At 42.3% G+C, this 23,703-nt stretch overlaps 1 protein-coding gene across 2 annotated transcripts in view; it reads right to left on the bottom strand.

Annotated features, from left to right (window-relative positions):
* Positions 1-349: 349 nt before the first annotated feature.
* LOC120982130 (glutamine-rich protein 1-like) overlaps positions 350-23,703 on the bottom strand; it is a 48,556-nt gene continuing 25,202 nt past the window's right edge. For both annotated transcript variants that reach the window (XM_040412094.1, XM_040412086.1), the window contains exons 5-10: positions 21,929-22,083; positions 20,074-20,188; positions 19,879-19,987; positions 18,956-19,107; positions 13,311-13,401; positions 350-1,727 (exon numbers count right to left, since the gene is read on the bottom strand). In XM_040412094.1, coding sequence (XP_040268028.1) covers positions 1,538-1,727; positions 13,311-13,401; positions 18,956-19,107; positions 19,879-19,987; positions 20,074-20,188; positions 21,929-22,083 — 812 coding nt within the window. In that variant the 3' untranslated portion in view covers positions 350-1,537. The remainder of the gene's footprint in view (positions 1,728-13,310; positions 13,402-18,955; positions 19,108-19,878; positions 19,988-20,073; positions 20,189-21,928; positions 22,084-23,703) is intronic.

Genomic DNA, 23,703 nt, shown 5'->3' with positions numbered 1-23,703 from the left:
AGGAAGGAAAGAAAAGCACATCTGGAAAGGAGGTAGTAAGTGCTGCAAAACAATAGTTTTAGTTTAATGGTGATGATTCTGGTGACAGATTTCCTTTAAATCTATTCTAAAGCCTTCTTCTAGATCTGTTCACTCAGCCACATGTCCAGACCATGCTGGATATGTACCGTATACAACTTTTCCAAAACCTCCTTTGATAATATATGAAAAATAAAATTACAGACTTAAGAAACCAAGCATATTGCTGTATGAATATACCCTTACAACAATAAGGCACCAAGGCCCGTCCAGGGATAAAATCTAAACAATGGTATGAAACAAATTAAATAGGTTTCTACAGCCAACAAAATACATTCAATTGCGATTTTTATTTCAAATCAAAATTAGTGCTCAATCTGTATTAAATAACAAAGATACCAGAAATCTAGCATACATCAGATATAACAAACTCATTTACCTATTAGTGATTTCCATGTTAAATCTTCTGTGAAAATATACAAATCTCCCTGTAAAAGTGAACTTACTAAAAACACAAGTAATCAAAATTTACATTACAGTCACCACTGAAAGAAATCCAAGTGCCTGGATTGTGTTAAGGCACGGCATGACTGGATTTTTGAGGTAAGGTTGTATAGTTTTTCTTTTCTCAGCATGATGTGCAATCCCTCTGTGCAAACACAAATGTAGGTGTTAACCAATAAAGTGTCAAATCCGTAGTGACATTTTACTTAGGCACAAAATACACCCACTACGTCAAACACAAAGGCTGGAAATAATCCAACAGCATTGAAGTTTCCCATGAACCCGGTTTACACTTTCTTTCATAACAGCAACTAATGAACAGAAAAAAAGAACAAAATAACATGGTTTCATCTCCCCATCGCATGTAGATATTTTTTTAGAATGTCTGCATTTCTTGCAAAGACCTGAGTATTTCCTTGGAAACTCTGTTCCTCTGCAAGTAGGCCAGTCATGGAAGCCTTCTCCTTTCGTAAAGGAAAAAAACAGTACGATTCCATAATTTCAGCATGTTTCATTCAGAACATGATTATGGTTGCATTGCACTAAACTGATTAATAAATTATACAAATGCTAAGCGCTTGTTACAAACAATGATTTCATACATACAGTCTATCGTATCGTACATATTTCTTAATCATAAGACTTAAAGATAACAATTGATCTTATATGCATTCGCTTATATGCGCACAAAAAATGCAGAATATTTACAACAAAAAAAAAGGTAATCTGGAGTGGAAATTTACTCCACACAAGTGATTTCAGCACTGCATATACAGTGTTACATAGTGCTCCATGTAGTGTCAGCATAAATTATATGTCCTAAAAAAATCTGCAGAATGTGCTTATCGTACATTGCAAACATAACAGACTGTGGTCAGTAAATGCTCTGTATTCTCAAAGCAATTGCTTTTCCTGTGGGATAGAGTACAGTAAAGAGTCTACACAGATTCTTCATGCTTTACAAACAGTTGTATATACAAAGTTCAAAATACAGGTATATAGTACAAGCAAGTCACTAATATGCAGAAATGCGGGATGAAGCATGAGCTTCCTGGACCTCTTTAACAAGTAAAATACGAGTCAGCATTTGCTCCATCACGTCCTCATTTACAGGCTGCCCAGAGTACCAGATGGGGCTATTAGGTGCAACTACTGGTTCAGGGACCAAATAGAAGGCATCTGTGGGTCCTCGGGCTCCCTGAGGACTGAAAAGAAAAGGAAGAGTAAATGAGTAACAGTCATATTGTAAATGGGAAAACTTGCTAATATACATTATGTCACCTATGCACAGATATTCTAATATTAAACATCTAAATACATTAATTTTTCATAGAAGTACATTAAGAAAATGTAAAGGCAGAATATAAAGATAAGAGATGACTGCACAAAGCCTAGTCACCATCATGCAGGAGATTCCACAATGGTCACAAATAGGGTTGAGCAAATCAGGTTCGGATAGCTGTATCTGAACCAGAGATTCTTTTAAAAACTTTGTTAAGAATATAGGCTCTGTACTACTGAGGAAAAAAATAATAATAATAGATGTCCTCAACAGATGTCTTTCCAATGTTTCAGCAAATATAATGAGACTTACTTCGTCTCACCTATCACGAGTCAGTTTAATCACAAATTAATGTATCAAATTACGAAGCTGAACTCAGCTTAAAGCTCTTTCACACTTGCGTTCTTTTCTTCCGGCATAGAGTTCCGTCGTCGGGGCTCTATGCCGGAAGAATCCTGATCAGGATTATCCCCATGCATTCTGAATGGAGAGAAATCCGTTCAGGATGCATCAGGATGTCTTCAGTTCCGGCCAAAAATCCTGAACACTTGCCGCAAGGCCGGATCCGGAATTAATGCCCATTAAAAGGCATTAATCCGGATCTGGCCTTAAGCTAAACGTCGTTTCGGCGCATTGCCGGATCCGACGTTTAGCTTTTTCTGAATGGTTACCATGGCTGCCAGGACGCTAAAGTCCTGTCTGCCATGGTAAAGTGTAGTGGGGAGTGGGGGAGCAGTATACTTACCGCCGTGCGGCTCCCCGGGCGCTCCAGAGTGACGTCAGGGCGCCCCACGCTCATGGATGACGTGTCGCATGGATCACGTCATCCATGCGCATGGGGCGCTCTGACGTCATTCTGGAGCGCCCCGGGAGTTGCACGGACTGTAAGTATACTGCTCCCCCGCTCCCCACTACTACTATGGCAACCAGGACTTTAATAGCGTCCTGGCTGCCATAGTAACACTGAACGCATTTTGAAGACGGATCAGTCTTCAAATGCTTTCAGTTCACTTGCGTTTTTCCGGATCCGGCGTGTAATTCCGGCAAATGGAGTACACGCCGGATTCGGACAACGCAAGTGTGAAAGAGCCCTTAGTTAATGCGGTACGAAGCAGAGTTTGGCTCAGAAAGACCTCCGTGGAGCACATACATTTTACAGTAGGATGGAGCCCATACACTTAAAGTTTTTAAAAGATTTGGGTTCTGATACAGCAATCCGAGCCCAATTCGCTCAACCGTAGTCACATGAAACCTGTGAGGTCAAACAAAAGCATCTCTGAATGCAACTGGAGGAGAAATGGTGTATTCAGATTTATAAGAAAAGTGTTTTCGAGCAACATAAACTAATCTCCCAGTTGTGCCAGCCAATGCATTCAATGGAGCGTACAAACAACCAAAATTGGAGACAATTATTCTATTTCTGTTAGGGCTCATGCATACGGCCGTGTTTTGGCGTCCACAAATCCCGGATCTGCAAACACGGATCCCAGCTGTGAGCATGCAGCCTTTTTTCAATAGTCTAGAGCAGTGTTTCCCAACCAGTGTGCCTCCAGCTGTTGCAAAACTACAACTCCCAGCAAGCCCGGACAGCCTTTGGCTGTGAGGGCATGCTGGGAGTTGTAGTTTTGCAACAGATGGAGGCACACTAGTTGGGAAACACTGCTCTAGAGGACAGTCCTATCCTCGTCTGCAAATCTGACAAGAATAGGGCATGTTCTATTTTTTGCAGGGTCGCGGAATGTACTTACAGATGGGGGCAGCACACAAGTGGTATTTTGTGTAGCATAGCGCTAGAATCCATAGAGAAAACCTGACGTACTTGAGTATAGTCAATGGGAGCCATCGGGTGCTGGATCACACAATGAAAACCTAGCCTTATTAATATGCAGATATCTCTCCACCACATAATTCCAAGTAAGATATCTAAATAGTCTTTCTACTCAGCTAATAAAGAAGGTACCCTACAGCTAAAAAAAAAAAAGTCTTGGTGACTAACAATTAAGGGATTGCATCTAGTGGTATAGATTCTGCAGAATTTTTTTTGTCTTTTAAAAGGGAAGCATCTATAGAGAACATGCCGTCTATACAAGGAGGCGGAATTTTACATACGCCAATTCATTATTTTTTTTCTCTTTCCCTCCTATTTTCCATGCACAAAGATAATGTGCCTAAGCTAGGGCGTGGCCTGGGATGTGAGCGGCAGCAGCGCGAGTTAGCTCCCGCCACCTGTAACAAAAACCTATTCCGTGGGCTTACCTGAGCCTTCCTGGGGCTGACCACATTTTCCTCATACCGGCATTTATTGACCAGAGTCCCTCTGGTGGGGTCCCATGGCCGGAGGAAACACTAAGAAGAGTAAGGAGACAGCGGGAGGTGCTGAGTGCGGTGCACAAGATGGTGCCGGCACGCTGCTCACTGTGAAGAAGCAGGGAAGAGCGGGAGGTGTGTCAGTGGCAGTGAGGGCTCTAGTCAGCTCCAGGGCACCACAGAAGATTCCAGAGCTGAAGGGGCCCTGTATGGAAGAGGATCTGGAGGTGGAGGAGGCAATCCAGACAAGAGAGAAGGCTACTGCAGGAAGAAGATGAAAATATGGAGGTTGGAGTGGCAGGGGCAGAGGAGGCAGTTCTGACAGAGGAGGAGGGTGCCATAGTTCCCCAGAGTGCAGAGCAGACACTAAAAGATGTCTTCGGGGCAGTTACCCAGTGTGGAGTGGCCCTGACAGCGCTACAACAGCAAATGGGGTCCCTGAAGCAAGAGTTCTCCTTTATTCGACATGACCTGCAGAAAGTTAATGAAAGAATTGCAGAGGTGGAGGGCCGTGTCAGTGAGGTGGAAGATAAGCTGCCCCATCTAACCAGGGCATCCCGCACCCATGAACAGCAGATCTCAGCATTGATAGCCAAGACTGACAATCTAGAAAACCGCCTTAGATGCAACAATGTACGACTTCTGGGGATCCCTGAAAAAGTTGAGGGACAAGATCCTATATTTTGGCACAAAGGTGCTTTCACCACTATATGCGGTGGAACGGGCGCACCGAGTCCCCACCAGACTTTTGCCGCCAAAAGCACCCCCCAAGACCTGTTCCGATTAAGTTACTTAACTACAGGGACCGGGATGCTATTTTGCGGGCAGCCGGAAACCGCCCTGACATCACCATTAATGCGAACTATTGCGTTTTATCAAGACTTTTCCTCAGAAGTCCAAAAGAAGCGGAGACAGTTCTTGGATGTCAAACGGCGACTTCGTAATTTGCAAGTGTCCTATTCTATGTTGTACCCAGCACGTCTGCGAGTGCCTGCGCTGGGATCTGTCCATTTCTTCAATGCACCGAAATATGCAGCCACATGGATTGACCAGCATGAACGTCAGCTTCGACAGGAGGAGAGATGATGGCCATCCATTTATTTCAAGTTTGTACCCTCGGTTATCACTGAGTGACCTGTTGGGAAGTTACCCCTCTACTGTTCTACTACTGAACTGCCCACGGAGCACGTGTATGCTTTTATGGCGGGGGACAATCTCGCTCAGCAGAAGTAGAGAGTTTGAAACGTTGCTTTTATGTCCGGTTTCATGGAGGACTTTTGCATCATCGAACAGTCCGAGGCACTGCAGGCACGATTTTGTGGTTCTGGTTTTTGTTGTTCCCTTTTTCTGGGGACTTTTTATACCATGTCCGTTTTGATGTTCTGTATCTGTAATATCATGCCTGCTTGTTGGTACTGTACCGCCATTGTATTGCTTTCATCTACAAAGCTCCTATTATGTTATCAGCTGGGTCATATTTCTGATGTTTAAGTATGGCTAGTGTAATTAATATTGTGAGCTGGAATGTGCGTGGCATGGGTGACCCGTCAAAGCGATTTGCTGTGATGGATTATCTACGCCCGTATTTCCCCTCTATCGTATGTTTTCAAGAAACCCACTTTACAAAGGAGGGGGCACGGGCATTCCACAGGTCGTGGATGAGTCATACTTTCCATTCGGTATTATCTAGCTATTCCCGAGGTGTCAGCGTCCTGGTCCATAAATCAATTCCCTTCCAGGTTCAGTCATCCAGTATTGACCCTGAAGGCCGCTTTATTTGCATACACTGTACCATCTTCACGCAGGAGTATCTATTAGTATCACTATATATACCTCCACCTTATAGCAGTGAGGCGTTAAGAGGTGCCTGAACATTTATTAATGATAACTCTGATATACCCATTATTATGGCGAGAGACTTTAAAGGGAACCTGTCACCTCCAACAAACATCCCAAGCTGGCAGCAGTACCTGAGAGTAGCCATCAGCATGTTTGTAATGATCCTTTTCTTCCTGCAGGCAGATGAAGCAAAAGCTGTAAAAACGTTCTTTAATCCCCTGCCGGCGCGCTTCTCTAGTCAGGCTTGAAGTCACGGAGGCAGCGGCCTCCGTGACTTGAAGCAAGGAGGCCGCTGCCTCCATGACTTCAAGCCTGACTAGAGAAGCGCGCCGGCAGGGGATTAAAGAACGTTTCTTTTGCTTCATCTCCCTGCAGGAAGAAAATGATCGTTACAAACATGCTGCTGGCTACTCTCAGGTACTGCAAGGAAAGGGGCGCAAAAGAGTGATAATCCAGCAGTCCAACTGCCCCCCGGAACAATGCCAGAAGATGCCAGTAGCACAAAAGTTAAGAAATGACAAGCTCAGATTCTTGTCTACAAATGCTTGCAGTTTAGGGAATAAGATCAATGAACTTGAGGCTATAATGGCATCTGAGAATATAGATTTAGTAGCTGTTACTGAGACGTGGTTCAATGGGAGTAATGACTGGGATATAACAATACCAGGGTTCTCTCTATACAGGAAAGACAGAGAAGGCAAGAAGGGGGAGGGGTAGCCCTGTATGTGAAAGATAACCTAAAATCTAATTTGATGCAAGTTAGCGAGAACAATTTAGTCAGTTTAGGTTACCTTGCAGCTTGATAATCATAAGGTAACTCGTGTAGGTGTGATATATAGACCACCTAGCCAAGTTAAAGAATTAGATGATCTACTAGTTGAGGAAATAGCTAAAACGACATTGAAGGGGGAAGTTATCATTATGGGAGACTTCAATCTTCCTGATGTAAACTGGAAAACCAAAATAGCTAGTTCTGACAGGAGTACAGATATTCTAAATTCCCTACTGGGATTATCTCTACAGCAAGTAGTTGAGGAGCCAACCCGGAAGGAGGCCATTTTAGATTTAGTATTTACAAATGGGAATTTGGTATCTGATATTACTGTAGGGGAAAGCTTGGGATCTAGTGATCACCAGTCAGTGTGGTTTACTATAAGTACAGTACTGAGTCACACCACACAAAAACAAAAAAGTTTTAGATTTTAGAAAAACTTACTTTTCTAAAATTAGATTAGTGGTATACGAGTCCCTATCAGATTGGAACAGTTTCATTGGAGTCCAGGCGAAATGGGACTACTTAAAAGTGGCACTATTGAAGGCAACAGAAAATTGCATTAGGCTTGTCAGTAAAAGCAAAAAAAGGAAGAGACCACTGTGGTACTCAGCAGAAGTGGCCAAAATCATTAAAAACAAAAAGATAGCATTTAAGAATTATAAAAAAAAAAAAAAAAAAGAAGAGCATGACAGGCAAATTTATAAAATTAGGCAGAGAGAGGCTAAACAAGTTATAAGAGCTTCTAAAGCACAGGCAGAAGAGAAATTAGCTCAGTCAGGGAAAAAAGGCGATAAGGCATTCTTTAGGATACATAAATGAAAAAAGGAAACTAAAACAAGGAATTACAAAGTTAAAAACAAAAGAAGGAAGGTATATGGAAGAAGATAAAGAACTAGCTGACTGCCTCAATGAATACTTCTGTTCAGTTTTTACAAAGGAAAATGAAGGAAAAGGACCTCATTTAGGAAAGAAGACTAATGACTTTTGATGCATGTATCTTTACAGAGGAAGAGGTTCTAAGTCAGCTGTCTAAAATTAATACAAATAAGTCACAATGGCCTGATGGGATACACCCAAAGCTATTAAAAAAGAGCTCAGCGGTGAACTAGCAAAACCATTAACAGATTTATTTAACCAATCACTGGCAACCGGAGTCGTCCCAGGAGATTGGAAATTAGCAAATGTTGTGCCCATTCACAAGAAAGGTAGTTGGGAGGAATCGGGCAACTATAGGCCAGTAAGCTTGACATCAATAGTGGGGAAATTAATGGAAACCATACTTAAGGAGAGGATTGTGGAACATCTAAAATCCCATGGATTGAAAGATGAAAAACAGCATGGGTTTACTTCAGGGAGATCATGTCAAACTAATCTTATTGATTTTTTTGATTGGGTTACTAAAATAATAGATGGCGGAGGTGCAGTAGACATCGCTTATCTAGACTTTAGTAAGGCTTTTGATACTGTCCCACATAGAAGGCTTAACAATAAATTGCAGTCTTTGGGCTTAGACTCCCATATTGATGAATGGATTAGGCAGTGGCTGAGGGACAGACAGAGGGTTGTAGTCAATGGAGTATATTCAGACCATGGTCTTGTTACCAGTGGGGTACCTCAGGGATCTGTTCTGGGACCCATATTGTTTAATGTCTATCAGCAAAATTGCAGAAGGCCTCGATGGTAAGGTGTGTCTTTTTGCTGATGACACAAAGATTTGTAACAGGGTTGATGTTCCTGGAGGGATACACCAAATGGAAAAGGATTTAGGAAAACTAGAGGAATGGTCAAAAATCTGGCAACTAAAATTTAATGTTGATAAGTGCAAGATAATGCACCTGTGGCGTAAAAACCCAAGAGCAGAATAAAAAATAAATAAATCAGTGATACAGTCCTAACCTCAGTATCTGAGGAAAGGGATTTAGGTCTCATTATTTCAGAAGACTTAAAAGGTAGGCAGACCATGTCATAGAGCAGCAGGAAATGCTAGCAGAATGCTTGGGTGTATAGGGAGAGGCATTACCAGTAGAAAGAGGGAGGTGCTCATGCCGCTGTACAGAGCACTAGTGACACCTCATTTGGAGTATTGTGCGCAGTACTGGAGACCATATCTCCAGAAGGATATTGATACTTTGGAGAGAGTTCAGAGAAGAGCTACTAAACTAGTACATGGATTGCAGGATAAAACTTACCAGGAAATATTAAAAGGACCTTAACATGTATAGCTTGGAAGAAAGACGAGACAGAGGGAACATGATAGAAACTTTTAAATACAAAAAGGGAATCAACAAGGTAAAAGAGGAGAGAATAGTTAAAAGAAGAAAAACTGCTACAAGAGGACATAGTTTTAAATTAGAGGGGCAAAGGTTTAAAAGTAATATCAGGAAGTATTACTTTACTGAGAGTAGTGGATGCATGGAATAGCCTTCCTGCAGAAGTGGTAGCTGCAAATACAGTGAAGGAGTTTAAGCATGCATGGGATAGGCATAAGGCCATCCTTTATATAAGATAGGGCCAGCGGCTATTCAACCCTACAGGGATAGATATGGGGTGGGGGGGGTGGGGGGGACTGCCGGCAGACGCAGATGGTCCTGTATCATCCTTTGGTAGATTGTTGGAGGAGGTGGCTCTGATAGATTTGTGACGTACCCGACATCCCAATGTACGTCAGTTCTCTTGCTATACCAGATTGCACAAGACTTGGTGAGTTGGTGAGCAGACAGAAGGTGGAGGTGAAGTACTTGGCTAGGGCTTTGTCTGACCATTCCCCGTTGCTCCTGCGTCTGTCCGCCTCACCTGTGGACCAATCTCTCAATGGCTATGGACATTTAATTCTTTTCGGTTACAGGTAATTGACTGTTCATACATTAGTTCTACTATAGTAGGAGTATTTTAATCTGAATTCAGGCTCAGCCGTGTGCAGGGTGGTATGGGATGCTAAGAAGGCTTGTCTAAGGGGAGTGCTTATTCAGGGAATTAGTAGAGCCAAACTTAAAAGCCAACAGTTTGGAGAATTTTTAAGGGACCGGGTTGGGGGTGACAGAGGAGAACTTTGTGGAGAAGGGCGATCAGCTGTCTTTGTCTGGAAGGAGGCACAGGATGCATATAACTCGCATGTTGTGGAACTTGCCTGCACAAAGCAATCCTTTCAGCGACAGAAGTATTATGATGAGGGGGAGAAGGCGGGCCACCTACTAGCCCTTGTGGCTAGGGCACAGTCCACGTCGGCATTCGTCACTGCTTTACAGGGGGGTGTATAGAACGGAAATTTTGGATAGCCAGGCAATAGTGTCTGTCTTTGGCTCCTTTTATGACAATTTGTATCAGCTTTCTAGGTTGAAAAAGGGAAGATATATCATTATATTTACATGGGGTATCCTTGCTCATCTGGATCTGACAGCCTAGGCATGCCTTAATGGTCCGCTACAACGGCTATAAATTGAGGAGGCAGAGTCTTCCATGACAAATAATAAATCACCGGGTACTGATGGGCTGCCGGTAGAAATTTATAAGAAGTTTGGAGATATTTTACTACCTCATTTGCTGCAGGTTTACCAGGAGGCCTCAGAGACGGGGGCGCTTCTGGCATCCATGCAGGAGGCTATTATAGTTCTCCCTAAGCCGGGATAAAACCCTCTCCTCCTGGATTCATACCAACCTATATCATTGCTGCCCACAGACAAAGATATTGGCTAAGGTGCTGGCTATGCGCTTCTCTAAGGTTATCTCCTTCCTCATACATCTAGATCAGTCTGGATTTTTGCCGGCTAGATCCACGGCGGTTAATATCAGACACCTATATCTTAATATGCAGATTCCGATGGAAAACCCAGGGGATAGGGTCATCTGTTCCCTGGATGCCGCTAAGGCATTTGATAGTATTGAGTGGGAGTATCTATGGGAGGTACTAGAGAGGTTTGGTTTGGGGATAGTTTCATAGCATGGGTGCGGCTGTTATATGGTAGGCCTACAGCGCGGGTACGGGTGAACGGATAAGAGGGATTCCGGGTATACAGGGGAACCAGGCAGGGTTGCCCTTTATTTCAGTTATTGTTTGCACTAGCCATCGAGCCATTGGCCATAGCCGGGACAGGTCACAAAAGAAAATTGCATTATATGCCGACGATGCCTTGCTGTTCCTGGCCGAGGCTAGGGAATCCCTAACGGTGGTTATGGATATGGATGTGATCGGTGCTTTTGGGCGCTACTCTGGCTTGGTTATAAATTGGAGCAAATCGTCCCTTCTCCCTGTGGATAATTCTGTGATTTATGCTCAGACATGACTGCAAGTGGTGAGGGAATTTAAGTATTTGGGGGTGGTGGTGTCTAGGAAACTCACGGAATATGAGAAGCTGAATTTATCCCCCCTCATAGGCAGATTTAAACAGAAAATGCATGTGTGGTCTAGGCTGCCGCTGTCGGTAGTAGGACGGATTAATCTAATTATGATCTGGATGCCACAGTTACTTTAACTGCTACATAATTCTCCTATATGGTTGCCTCAGGTTTTTTCACTCAATTGAGAAGCTGTTTAGGGAGCTCATATGGGGAGGGGGCTCGGCACGGTTGAGGCAGGAGACTGGAGACTCTGCAAAGGAGTAAAACTGATGGGGTATTGGCTCTCCCGAATCCGTGGGTGTATTTCTTAGCCGCTCAACTTCAGCATATGCAGGGTTGGGAAAGGGGGGAGAGAGATACCCAAAATAGGTTACCGAGAGGCTTCCTGGCGGTACCAAACCTATACAAAGCGTTAGAGGCAGATAAGCTGAAAATTTCAGGTCTGGTGTTCCCTACGATACTTCTCTTGCCTAAGACGTGATGGAACGTGAGGGACATACAAGGAAAAAAAGGGCCTCACGCAGTATACCTCAATATGGGACACTCCATGGTTGCCGCATCTGGGCTCCCTGCAGGGTATGGGAGGTTGGCGTCACAGGGGCATTATCAGAGTTCACCAACTTCTTTATCATAATGTTCTTAAAACTTATGAGCAAATTCAGACAGAAGCTGGTTTACCATCCTGACTTTTATAGGTACCTACAAGCTGTGCCATGCCTTCTGACCATGATGATGGTATGTTGAACACTGTACATCAGAACAAAATCATTGCCCTTGTAGACCAGAGGAATTCTTCATCTGGAGTTATTTCCCTGCTCTGTCAGGCTATACTGGACCTATTTCTGCGAGAATACCCAGTGAATAGTAGGGCAAAGTGGGAAGTAGAGGTGGGGCCGTTAGAGGAAAACCAATGGCAGGAGATATTGGAGAGGACTCCGCAGCTCTCACTAAGTGAAGCCCATAGGTTGTCACAATTGTACCTGATCCATCGTGTTTACAAAACCCCTCAGTTTCTGTTTAATATTGGACTCCGTTTGTACTCCAAATGTCCTTGATGTGGGGAGGAGGATGCAGGTATGTTAGTTACACACATGCTGTGGTCATGCTCGGCCCTGGAGGGCTTTTGGTGCACAGTGTTGCATCTCATTAACTTCCTTTATGAAGTTAAATTGGATCTGACCCAATTTGTTTGTGTATTGGGATATGTGGAGGACCTGCCAATCACTGAGCCCAGAATGTTATATATGGCTCAAACTGATTGCCCAGCATTGGCTTGATGAGGGTAGTCCTAGTAGAACCGAATATATAGCAAAGATTCATTGGCTAATCAATGGAATGAGAAGTCTATAGGAAAAGGGGTGCTCTGACCAAATTTGAAAAGCTTTGGACTCCCTGGATTGATGCCCCTGGGCTGGCGTCTAGGTCACTCCAGAGATACCGATTAGGATTGGTGTGAGGGGTACTACTGCCTGCTGTGTGTATCTGGTTCCGTGTTTGGCGGTCTCTTGCCAGACTTAAGGAATGTCTATCCACTATTTAAAAAAAAAAAAAAAAAAAAAGGGAAGCTGTGCCCGATAACAAAAGTAATCTTATCAACAGGATCAAAGATTTAATTCAAATGTATTGATGGGAGTTATGGAGGGGAGGAGCAGGTATTTATCACGCTGAAATGATGGTGTGGCGGATGGAGAGCATCTTCAGGATATTTTGTGGGGGGAGGGTATGTGGCTGTTGGGGTTTTCTAGATGTAAAATTTAGAATATGTTAATAAAAAAGACAAATTAAAAAAACTATGTGCCTAAGCAGCTATAATATAGTAACAGTGGCCACACATACTGTTCTGCGAAAATGCCAGTTACCCCATGCAACCAGATTTCTGCTTTTGTTTTCAAGAGAGTATATTCAAAAAGAGGCCTCTAACGTCACATACGGGAGACCCACTTTCCCTAGTGTGTTTTTAAATCAAATCAGCAAAGAGTGATTCAAAAGACAAATGAAACACTTCTGTAGAAAATATTCCCTTCCCCTTAATTCAGCTGTTACTGAAGCAGAAAAAAAAACCTGTAAATTGTCATCACTGAAGCTTCTTTCTGAAGAGAATATCCACCAAAAACCTACCATAAACAGGCTATATGTTTAGAAAAGTCACACATTTCTGAGTAGATAATTCAAAAGCAACAGCCAAAGGGTGGGACTGAACAATGGCAACATAACCTTAACTGGTAAATAAAAAGGTTTCTGAAGACATACCATTTAAAGCGATAGAAGTCATACAGTTTTATGGGACACTGTAGTGGGTTATCTGGATTCTCAAGTTGTTCTACGTAGGTTTCTTCTGCAACTGAAAACAAAAGCAATCTGTCATTTATATACAGCTCAAAAACAGAAGAAAAAAAAAAAAAAAAAAAAAGAGCATACTTTAACTCCTTAACAACCACCGGCTATCTATTTGATGGAGTGTGGTGCTGTTATCGCGTCTACATACCGTATATGCCGGCGTATAAGACGACCCCCAACTTTTACACTGAAAATATAGAGTTTGGGATATACTCGCCGTATAAGACTACCCCTTTTTCAACACACAGCAGTACATTACTGCATCCCACCACCATCCCTGGGTACCTCTGCCATCCCTGCATCCCACCACCATCCCTGCATCCCACCACCATCCCTAGGTACCACCGCCATCCCATGGTATCACCACCATCCCTGCATCCCACCACCTTCCTTGTCCTCCCTCCCTGCCTCCCAGACCCTAAACATGTGCCACCTATACCCTGAACATGTTTTTGTTATGTTATTCTTCATATTCACATTCACATATGCACATCTGCGCCGCACTTAGATACGCCGCACGGAGATCTCGCACATGCGCAGGAGCGAGATGCGAGCGGCCGTGAGGATCCCGTGTATCCACGCTCGCCGCATGAAATCTCGCACATGCGTAGGAGTGAGATGCGAGCGGCCGGGAGGATGGCGGTACAAGGAGCATACAAAGTACAGAGCAGGGGGCGGTATACAAGGTACAGAGCAGGGGGGGCATATGCCGTGGGTTACATCGCAGCTCTCAGCTGCTGGGGATACAAGGCAATAGCCCGGGCTCTCTCTGTTGATAATTCGGGCGTCCCGGCACTGCAGCGCCCGCCATACCCGGCGTATAAGACGACCCCCGACTTTTGAGAAGATTTTCATGTGTTAAAAAGTAGTCTTATACGCAGGAATATACAGTAGTTGTCTTTTTTTTATTCCACTTTTCTCCAGTGAACAGGAAGAGAAGAGCAAATATAGCAAATCTTTGGTATGCTACAATATATTATGATAAAAATAGCTGTTGTGTGAGTTTTCTACTGCACAATAGACCCCCAGCATAGCCCCATTCTAGTGAATAGGGCCAGCTACAGTTCCCTTGCACAGCTTTGTGGCTGGGGGAAGCTCTGTGCAGCGAAAACGTAGAAGGGGACCCAATGCTACAATGCTATTATTCTTTGGATCAGTGAGGATTCTAAAGGTTGGACCACTACCAATTAAACCTCCTTACAGTCACATTAAAATTGCAAAAACCCTCCCAAAAAGTTATCTTTTTTTATTGTAGGTTTTTAATGTGTGTCTGCTGTAATCTTGTTGGACATAATTGCATTTTAACCGCTTAGTGACAATGAATTTTAGCCTTAAGGAACAATAATATTTTCCCACTGTGTTAAGAGTCATAACTTTGTTATTTTTCTTCTATATTCATTTTTTTATTTTGCAGGATTAGTGTAGTAAACAAATTATTTTATTTTAAAGGGGGAAGGTAAACAGCAATTTTAACATTTTGTGGAATTTATTTACGGCATTCATTGTCTGGTAAAAATAACAACTTTATTATGTGGGTCACTACAATGATTATATCAAATTTCTATATATAAATAATTTTTTAACTATTTTTATGACAGCATCATCTTCAGTACATGGGAAGATATCGCTGCAGCTAAAGTGAAAGTAAAAGCAGGTTTTACCTGCGATTATTCCCGACTCCATTTCTAACAGTGATATCTCCTGCTTATCTTGGGCTAATGTGGTCATATAGTCTTGTATGAAACGAGTGCCAGCTTTCAAACAAGACCAAGACCATGCTTCTAGCTGCTATCAATCAAGAGATATTAGCAGATAAAGCAATCCTCCCCTCTCCACTTCTTCCCGAGACCAGCACTGGCAGAACAGTTAAAGGGGTATTCCTATCTTAGACAATGGGGGCATATCGCTAGGATATGCCCCCATTGTCTGATAGGTGCAGGTCCCACCGCTGGGACCGCACCTATATCGAGAACGGAGCGGGCAGCGCTGTGACAGGAGGACCCCAGATTTCCCGGGGTCCGTCCACCACCAAGCGCTAATCCCCGCCTCGCCCATATAAGTGAATGGGAGCGTGCCGCGCATGTAAGGCCCATGCTCCCATTCATTTCTATGGGGCAGATGGCAATAGCCGAGCCCCATAGAAATGAATTGAGGGCGGCTGCACATGCACAATGCGCTCTCCTTCACTTTCGGGGCTCCGTTCTTAGCGATATGCCCCCATTGTCTGAGATGAGAAAACCCCTTTAAGTACTTTTCCTACAGCCTGAGCTGAACTTGGGCAAAACAGTTAGGCCTATTGCACACGACCGTATGGCTTTTTCAGTGTTTTGCGGTCCGTTTTTCACGGATCCATTGTTCCGTTTTTTGTTTCTGTTGTGTTTCCGTTTTTGTTCCGTTTTTCCGTATGGCATATACAGTAATTACATAGATAAAATTGGGCTGGGCATAACATTTTCAATAGATGGTTCAGCAAAAAAACGGAATGGAAACGGAAGACATACGGATGCATTTCCGTATGTGTTCCGTTTTTTTTGCGGACCCATTGACTTGAATGGAGCCAAGGAACGTGATTTGCGGGCAATAATAGGACATGTTCTATGTTAAAACGGAACGGAAAAACGGAAATACGGAAAGCATACGGAGTACATTCCGTTTTTTTTTTTGCGAAACCATTGAAATGAATGGTTCCGTATACGGAACGCAAAAAACGGCCAGTAAATGGGGAAAAAAAACGGCCGTGTGCAGGAGGCCTTAGGTGGTTAAAGTCATGATGTATCTTAGCAATTTCACTCCTTAAAGTGGTTGGCCACTGTGAGCACTTAGGAGCTTTAACCCCTTCTGAGCTGTCAGTATGGCTGAGGTCAGTGATAGCAGCAGCAGTCACTGGTCTCATCTGTAAATGTGTGCCCTCTCCTTCCTGCACACTGTATATAGTGATATGTGACACCACCCCCCATAGAATTGATATGTGACCCCTACCACTGTATATACTGATGTGACCCCCACCATTACATATAGAGATTCGTGACCTCCTGTACACTGTATATACTGATGTGTGACCCCCATCACACATTCAGTGTGTCGTACGTTCCCCCCTGAGCAGGTGAAGGCATCTGATAGAGCATCTGCTAAGAAGATATACGAGATCAAGTCATGGGCTAGGGTTCATGCCACCATTTTTTGTGATTAATGTAGCAGAATTTATGCAGATTCCACACAAAAAAGTGGCATCAATTTACATTCCAATACACATGGGTAGGGGTCTTAAAAACCCAAAACAGAAAAGGAATACTGCAGCACTCAGTGTCTTTCATCTAAGATGTTACAATTTTATTCACCAAGACACATGCAACGTTTCGACTTCCACCAGTCTTAATCAAGTCCTAATCAAGTGCATCATGTCTGCTTGAAAAAGGACTGATGGAAGTCGAAACGTTGCCATGTCTTCGTGAATAAAACTGAAGAATCTTGGAAGAAAGACACAGATTGCTGTAGTATTCCTTTGCTATTTTGTATACAATGGGCCCAAGGGCTAGAATCCAACACTTTTGGCACCTCCAGTGCATGAACTATGGTATACAGTACAGACCAAAAGTTTGGACACACCTTCTCATTCAAAGAGTTTTCTTTATTTTCATGACTATATGAAGGCATCAAAACTATGAATTAACACATAACAAACAAGTGTGAAACAACTGAAAATATGTCATATTCTAGGTTCTTCAAAGTAGCCACCTTTTGCTTTGATTACTGCTTTGCACACTCTTGGCATTCTCTTGATGAGCTTCAAGAGTCCCCTGAAATGGTCTTCCAACAGTCTTGAAGGAGTTCCCAGAGATGCTTAGCACTTGTTGGCCCTTTTGCCTTCACTCTGCGGTCCAGCTCACCCCAAACCATCTCCATTGGGTTCAGGTCCGGTGACTGTGGAGGCCAGGTCATCTGGCGCAGCACCCCATCACTCTCCTTCATGGTCAAATAGCCCTTACTTTCAAAGTTTTCCCAATTTTTCGGCTGACTGACCTTCATTTCTTAAAGTAATGATATGATGGCCACTCGTTTTTCTTTACTTAGCTGCTTTTTTCTTGCCATAATACAAATTCTAACAGTCTATTCAGTAGGACTATAAGCTGTGTATCCACCTGACTTCTCCTCAACGCAACTGATGGTCCCAACCCCATTTATAAGGCAAGAAATCCCACTTATTAAACCTGACAGGGCACACCTGTGAAGTGAAAACCATTTCAGGGGACTACCTCTTGAAGCTCATCAAGAGAATGCCAAGAGTGTGCAAAGCAGTAATCAAAGCAAAAGGTGGCTACTTTGAAGAACCTAGAATATGACATATTTTCAGTTGTTTCACACTTGTTTGTTATGTATATAATTCCACATGTGTTAATTCATAGTTTTGATGCCTTCATAGTCATGAAAATAAAGAAAACTCTTTGAATGAGAAGGTGTGTCCAAACTTTTGGTCTGTACTGTATATAAAGACCAGTGGTCCTGTTTGATTTTTTGATGTTGCCTTAAAACCCAGTCCATAGTGGAATAAATCTATGTGAAATAAAAACCAGTCTGAGGACTAAAATCCACAGCATGCTCATTGTTCTGCAGGTCTACCTTTGCTGCAAAACTGATGAAAAATCTGCATGTAACATCCACCACGAAACACTCTGCTACGTGTGGCCTTACCCTAATAGGATAAACTGCACCATGAAACATATGCCTCCAGTTTTAACAAATCAGAAGCTTGCAAAAACTGGTGGGTGTTCAAGCTCTAGGCTCCAGTCTGAAACTTTTGATTTACCTAAAAGTTGAAGGTCACTGAAAGACATGTTAGTAGCTACCAGCGCCGGAGCAATGTGTGAACATGGCGCCCGTTTGCACGTGCAGCGGGCGTCATGGCCGGCAGATCTCTGCAGTTTCATACAGCAGAGACCTGCGGCTAATTACCGTGACCTGCAATAATGCCAATCACAGTAATTAAATTCTTTAGATGCCATGACCAAGTGAGGTCACGTCATCTAAATGCTTCCTACCAATGCCCCGTGTGGCCAAATGGGGCATCAGTACTTGCGCTGAACACCTTCAGCCTCGCTGATGAGGCTTAAAGTGTTCAGGCTGCAATTCTTATTTTGGTCACCAGATGGCAGACCAGGATAAGAAATGAGCAAAATTGACTTTCAATGGCAAATACAAAATCCCTAAAAGAACAAAATTAAAAAAAAAATATATATATAAATATATATATATATATATATATATATATATATATATATATATATATATATATATATATATATATATATATATACACATATATACATACATACACATACACATATATATACATATACACACACATACACTGATACAGCGAATGGCGTAATGGGAAAAAAAAGGGTCAAAATGGGCAATTTGCCATTTTTTCATTGCTACTCTTACCCAAAAAAAATAAATTTCATCATTCAACCTCCACTCCTTATACACCACTAAATACATTTAATGCCAAGGACTAGGTCTTCTTGAGTCATAATCACCAAATATAAAAGGTTTTTCACCTTTCAAGCCACTCTGAACTTGTCCATAAAGACGCAAGAAGCGGATTGTGCAGTTTTTGTCTTTTCCTACTCCTGGATTTTTCCGTGTCTGTTTTGTAATCTTGGAAAAAGCCAACTGTGAATGCTGCTCTACAGTTTTCAAAACAAAGTACCTAAGGAACAAAGGAACAAATGGAGAGCAAGGAATCAGCAATCACGTCCTTCACACATTAAAGCATAGCAGTACAATAAATTTTAAATCTTTTCAGAGAAAATATGGAGGAGTTCAGTGAAGGAATGTACAGGGAGTAAAGAGAGCATCATTTCTCACCTATCCACAGGATGAAATGGGCTCCATCAGTAACACAGAAGTGAATGAAGCAGTGCACCAACATTCACACTACTCATTCATTTCGACAGGAGACTCAACAAGACCCGTGTTCTCAGGGTCACAGGGATCCAGCAGTCGGAACCCCAGTGACCTAATATTTTTTGGATAGAATTCAGACCCTTTGTTCTTCCATATCACATTTTTTTTATTTTGCTTCTGCCGGGACTAATCCTAGCACCTTAAGAAAATGTTTTCTCCCTTTCCATTTTACAGCAAAATTTTGCAGATGGAAATTTTCGCTGACAAAATCAGCTTATTGATGAGAGGGGTGTGAGAAGTTAAGACACGGATCAACACATTGGCAACCATCTTTAACCACTCTATTAACTGTGAGATGTTAGAAGTTCCTATTTACAACTGACATCACTGTAGTGGTTTCTGTTGTCTTATGGCAGGCTAGAGTGAGATATTCAAGATCTCTTTTATACCATGGTAGACATTTGACAGAATATGTCTTCTGGATGTTAGGAGTCGAGAGAATACAAAAAGAGGCAGCCATGGAAACTGCTGGTATACTATGAAAACCATCTAAACATTTTCTCTGTGCGCTTACTTGGTATTGAAATACATTAGCGTAAAAAGCAGAGTGGTGGGAGAATGAGCACCAAGTTGCTTGCAGTCCCACAACATTTCTTCGGAGATGCAGCTGGATATGACATAACCTGTGGAGCAGAAATGTCCAGGAATCACTAACACCGTCAAGTTACAGTATATAGCGATGAAGGAAGCAACATTAAAATAAACCTACCAAATGGATTAATTCTTGGACAATATCCCTTAAGCACTTCATGAAGTTTTTCCAGAAATTTTGAATAGTAAAGGTCAGCAAAAACGTTATCAATCCTGTTGTTGTCAAACATATGCTGGAAATAGAATAAAAAAACAGTTACACTTCTAGCACAAGCTTGAAGGGTACCTACCATTTCAGGAAACTTGTGACATGTCCTAATCCTTGAGGCCAAGTACCCTACCGATCACTAAAAGAAAGGGGGCAAAAGAGCTTAGCCGAATGCTGTGCCCTTAGGTTCAAACCAACCAATCATAGCAGTTTTAATTTCTTATAGTGCTCCTGAAAAATAAAATATGTGCTGGGATTGGTTGTCATGGGCAAATTTACTCCATAGAATTTCTACAAGCAAGTACTCTGAGAAGAGCAGAGTCTACCCAATAGGAGCTTCTATCCCTTCGGTTATAGAGGCAAATAGGAGTCCCCTCCCCCACGCACAGATGGAAGCAGCAACGACCGTGCAGGCTTCAGAAGCAATGCGGGTGGCGGGGAGCGCGGTAAGTACATCGCGTGTGAGAGGCCAGAGCATATGGGGGCGGGGCATTTCAGGGGTCAGATAACCCCTTTAATCTTGGAAGTTTCATCTGTTCTTTGCCCCTTACACCTCCCCCAATACTAAAAGTATATATGTCACCCTCATGCCACCACAACAGCTGTAACAAGTTGAGGAATGGACCCCACAATACCTGAATGAAAGTATACTGTAGTATCTAACACCAAGATGTTAGCAGTATCCTTTAAGTAAAAAGCCATCTAACAAAAATGTGATTTAGGCTACTTTCACGCTAGCGTTTTTTGGCGGCTCAGTCATGGATCTGCAAAAACGCTTCCGTTACCATAAAACAACCGCATGCATCAATCATGAACGGATCCTGTTGTATTATGTCTTCTATAGTCATGACGGATCCGTCATGAACACCATTAAAAGTCAATGGAGGCGGATCCGTCCCCATCGACTTACATTGTGTGTCAGGACGGATCAGTCTTGCTCCGCACCACATCGCTGCTTGCAGCATTATTCTGTCCGCGATGGGGATCCAACAGAATACATTCTGGTGCATTCTGTTCCATTCAGTTTTGTCCCCATTGTCCTCATTGGATCTCAATAGCGGAATTGAAAACGCTAGTGTGAAAGTAGCCTTAAACAGTCATTTAGTGTTCTATTTAAGACTAATGCCCTTCTTTGATGCTAAATTATTTTTCACAGTTCTTATGTATTTTTATTTGCCTGCTCTCACTCCGATATAAATGAAATAAAAGACAACGCTGTACAAAAAGTCAGTCTAGCAGACAAGACCGAAATGGAGAGCTGAAACTTGGGCAAAAAAACACTGCTTAAAGTGTTTACCCATAAAATTAAAATCAGACATAATACAGTACATGACAAAGTTAGAATCAGCCATCCTTCCATTGGGTCCAGATATCTGCCCATCAACTGCTCTGCTAGGGTTATTTCAAGCTGGCAGCTCATGGGGCCTGTCCTTTCTTTGGCAGATCTCTTCCAATCACCGCTCAGAGGGCGTGCCCTTTCTGCTGCAGGTCTCCCTATCACAGCTCTGACTAACTTTCACAGCTTCTAATAGTAAATGGTCTGGTGGCGGTTGAAGGATGGAACTGTGCATGTGCATCCACATCTGTAATCCAGAGAAATAAGGAAAACAACCAACAGGTGGCGATACTAAATTTTTAATTACAAAAGTATTCATATCTAGGTGCCGATTTGAAAAATGTAGAATATATTTCATGGGACAACCCCTCTAAGCATAACACTTCGGCCATAGATAAAATCTCTACATCAGCTGTAGAAGAGTCCTACCTTCTGTACACAAAGGAGCAAATAATACATCATATCTGCATCATATGGAGAGCCATCATGCCTCTTGGCTTCTTTGGTTATTAAACATAATCCATAATTTAATTCTGCAATTGGCACCGACAGCACATCTTCTTTAAAAATTAAAGGTCTTCTTTCTGGAATGGCAATAAAAAAAAAAACTGTCACAACTTAAGCTACTTTCACACTCGCATTTTGGGCGGATCCGTCATGAATCTGCAAAAACAGATCCGTTTTAATAATACAACCGCATGCAAACATCATGAACGGATCTGTTTGTATTATCTGTAACATAGCCAAGACGGATCTGTCATGAACTCCATTGAAAGTCAATGGGAGATGGATACGTTTTCTATTGTGCCAGATTGTGTCATAGAAATTTGGCTCAGTTTCGTCAGGCAGCGTTTTGGTGTCCGCCTCCAGAGCGGAATGGAGACTGATCGGAGGCAAACTGATGCATTCTGAGCGGATCCTTTTCCATTCAGAATGCATTAGAGCAAAACTGATCAGTTTTGGACCGCTTGTGAGAGCCCATGACGGATTTCATGAACGGAAAGCCAAAACGCGAGTGTGAAAGTAGCCTTATGCGAATTAGTTCACAACTTCACCTGCGAGGAGAGGGAGAGAGCCCAATATATATTACAGCCGCCCCAACCCGAATGAATAAAGGTGTAATGTCTGCCTAGAACGGTGACCATGTACGGTATGTGTTCTACTGCGGCCCTGTCTAACTCTGGCCTCCTACTTCCTGCAAGCTGCAACGCACTAATGCACATTGAAATAGCAGGCATTAGGGCGCAGAAGAAAAGAAGCGCCGTATGGTTTTTGAAAGGCAGATTTTGCTGGACTGGTTTTTAAACACCATGTCCCTTTTAATGCCCCCTAGATGCACCCTACAGTAGAAACAATCAAAAAGTGACCCCATTTTGGAAACTACGGGATAAGGTGACAGTTTTATTGGTACTATTTTGGGGTAAATATGATTTTTAATCGTTCTCTCTCATGTTTTTTGTGAGGCAAGGTAACCAAAGAATGGATGTTTTGGCACCGTTTTTATTTTTTGTTATTTACAATGTTCATCTGACAGGGTATATCATGCGCCATTTTTTATAGAGCAGGTTGTTATGGATGCGATGATATCAAATATGTCTACTTTGCTTCAATTCTACATAATAAAAGCATTTTTGAAAAAAAAATTGTTTTTGTGTCTCCATTTTCTCAATTTTTCTTTTTTTTTTTGCTTATAGTCTTGTGCAGGGGCTCGTTTTTTGCAGGAAGAGTTGACATTTTTATTGGTACCTTTTTTGCGTACATATGATTTTTTTGATCATTCATTAATGGGGCAAGGTAACCAAAAAATTGGTAATTTCGGCACAGTTTTTATCTATTTATTTTTACAGCGTTCACCTGAGGGGTTAGGTCATGTGACATTATAGAGCAGGTCGTTATGGACGTGGCGATACCCAATATGTATACTTTTTCTTATTTAAGTTTTACACAATAAAAAAAAATATGTTTTTAGTGTCTCCATAGTCAGAGCCATAGCTTTTTTATTTTTTTGGCCGATTGTCTTAGGTAGGTCTTATTTTTGCGGGATAAGGTGACTGTTTGATTAGTACTATTTTGGGGGGCATACGCCCTTTGATCAATTGGTTTTGCACTTTTTGTGATGGTAAGGGACAAAAAAAAAAAAAAAAGTCTTTTTTTTTTTACTGTGTTCACCTGAGGGGTTAGGTCATGTTATATTTTTATAGAGC

The sequence above is a fragment of the Bufo bufo genome, chromosome 1 (assembly GCF_905171765.1).
Source record: "Bufo bufo chromosome 1, aBufBuf1.1, whole genome shotgun sequence".
In the NCBI taxonomy this organism is placed as follows: domain Eukaryota; kingdom Metazoa; phylum Chordata; class Amphibia; order Anura; family Bufonidae; genus Bufo; species Bufo bufo.
The sequence above is the reverse complement of the archived record's forward strand: the minus strand, read 5'-3'. Positions and strand labels throughout refer to the sequence as shown.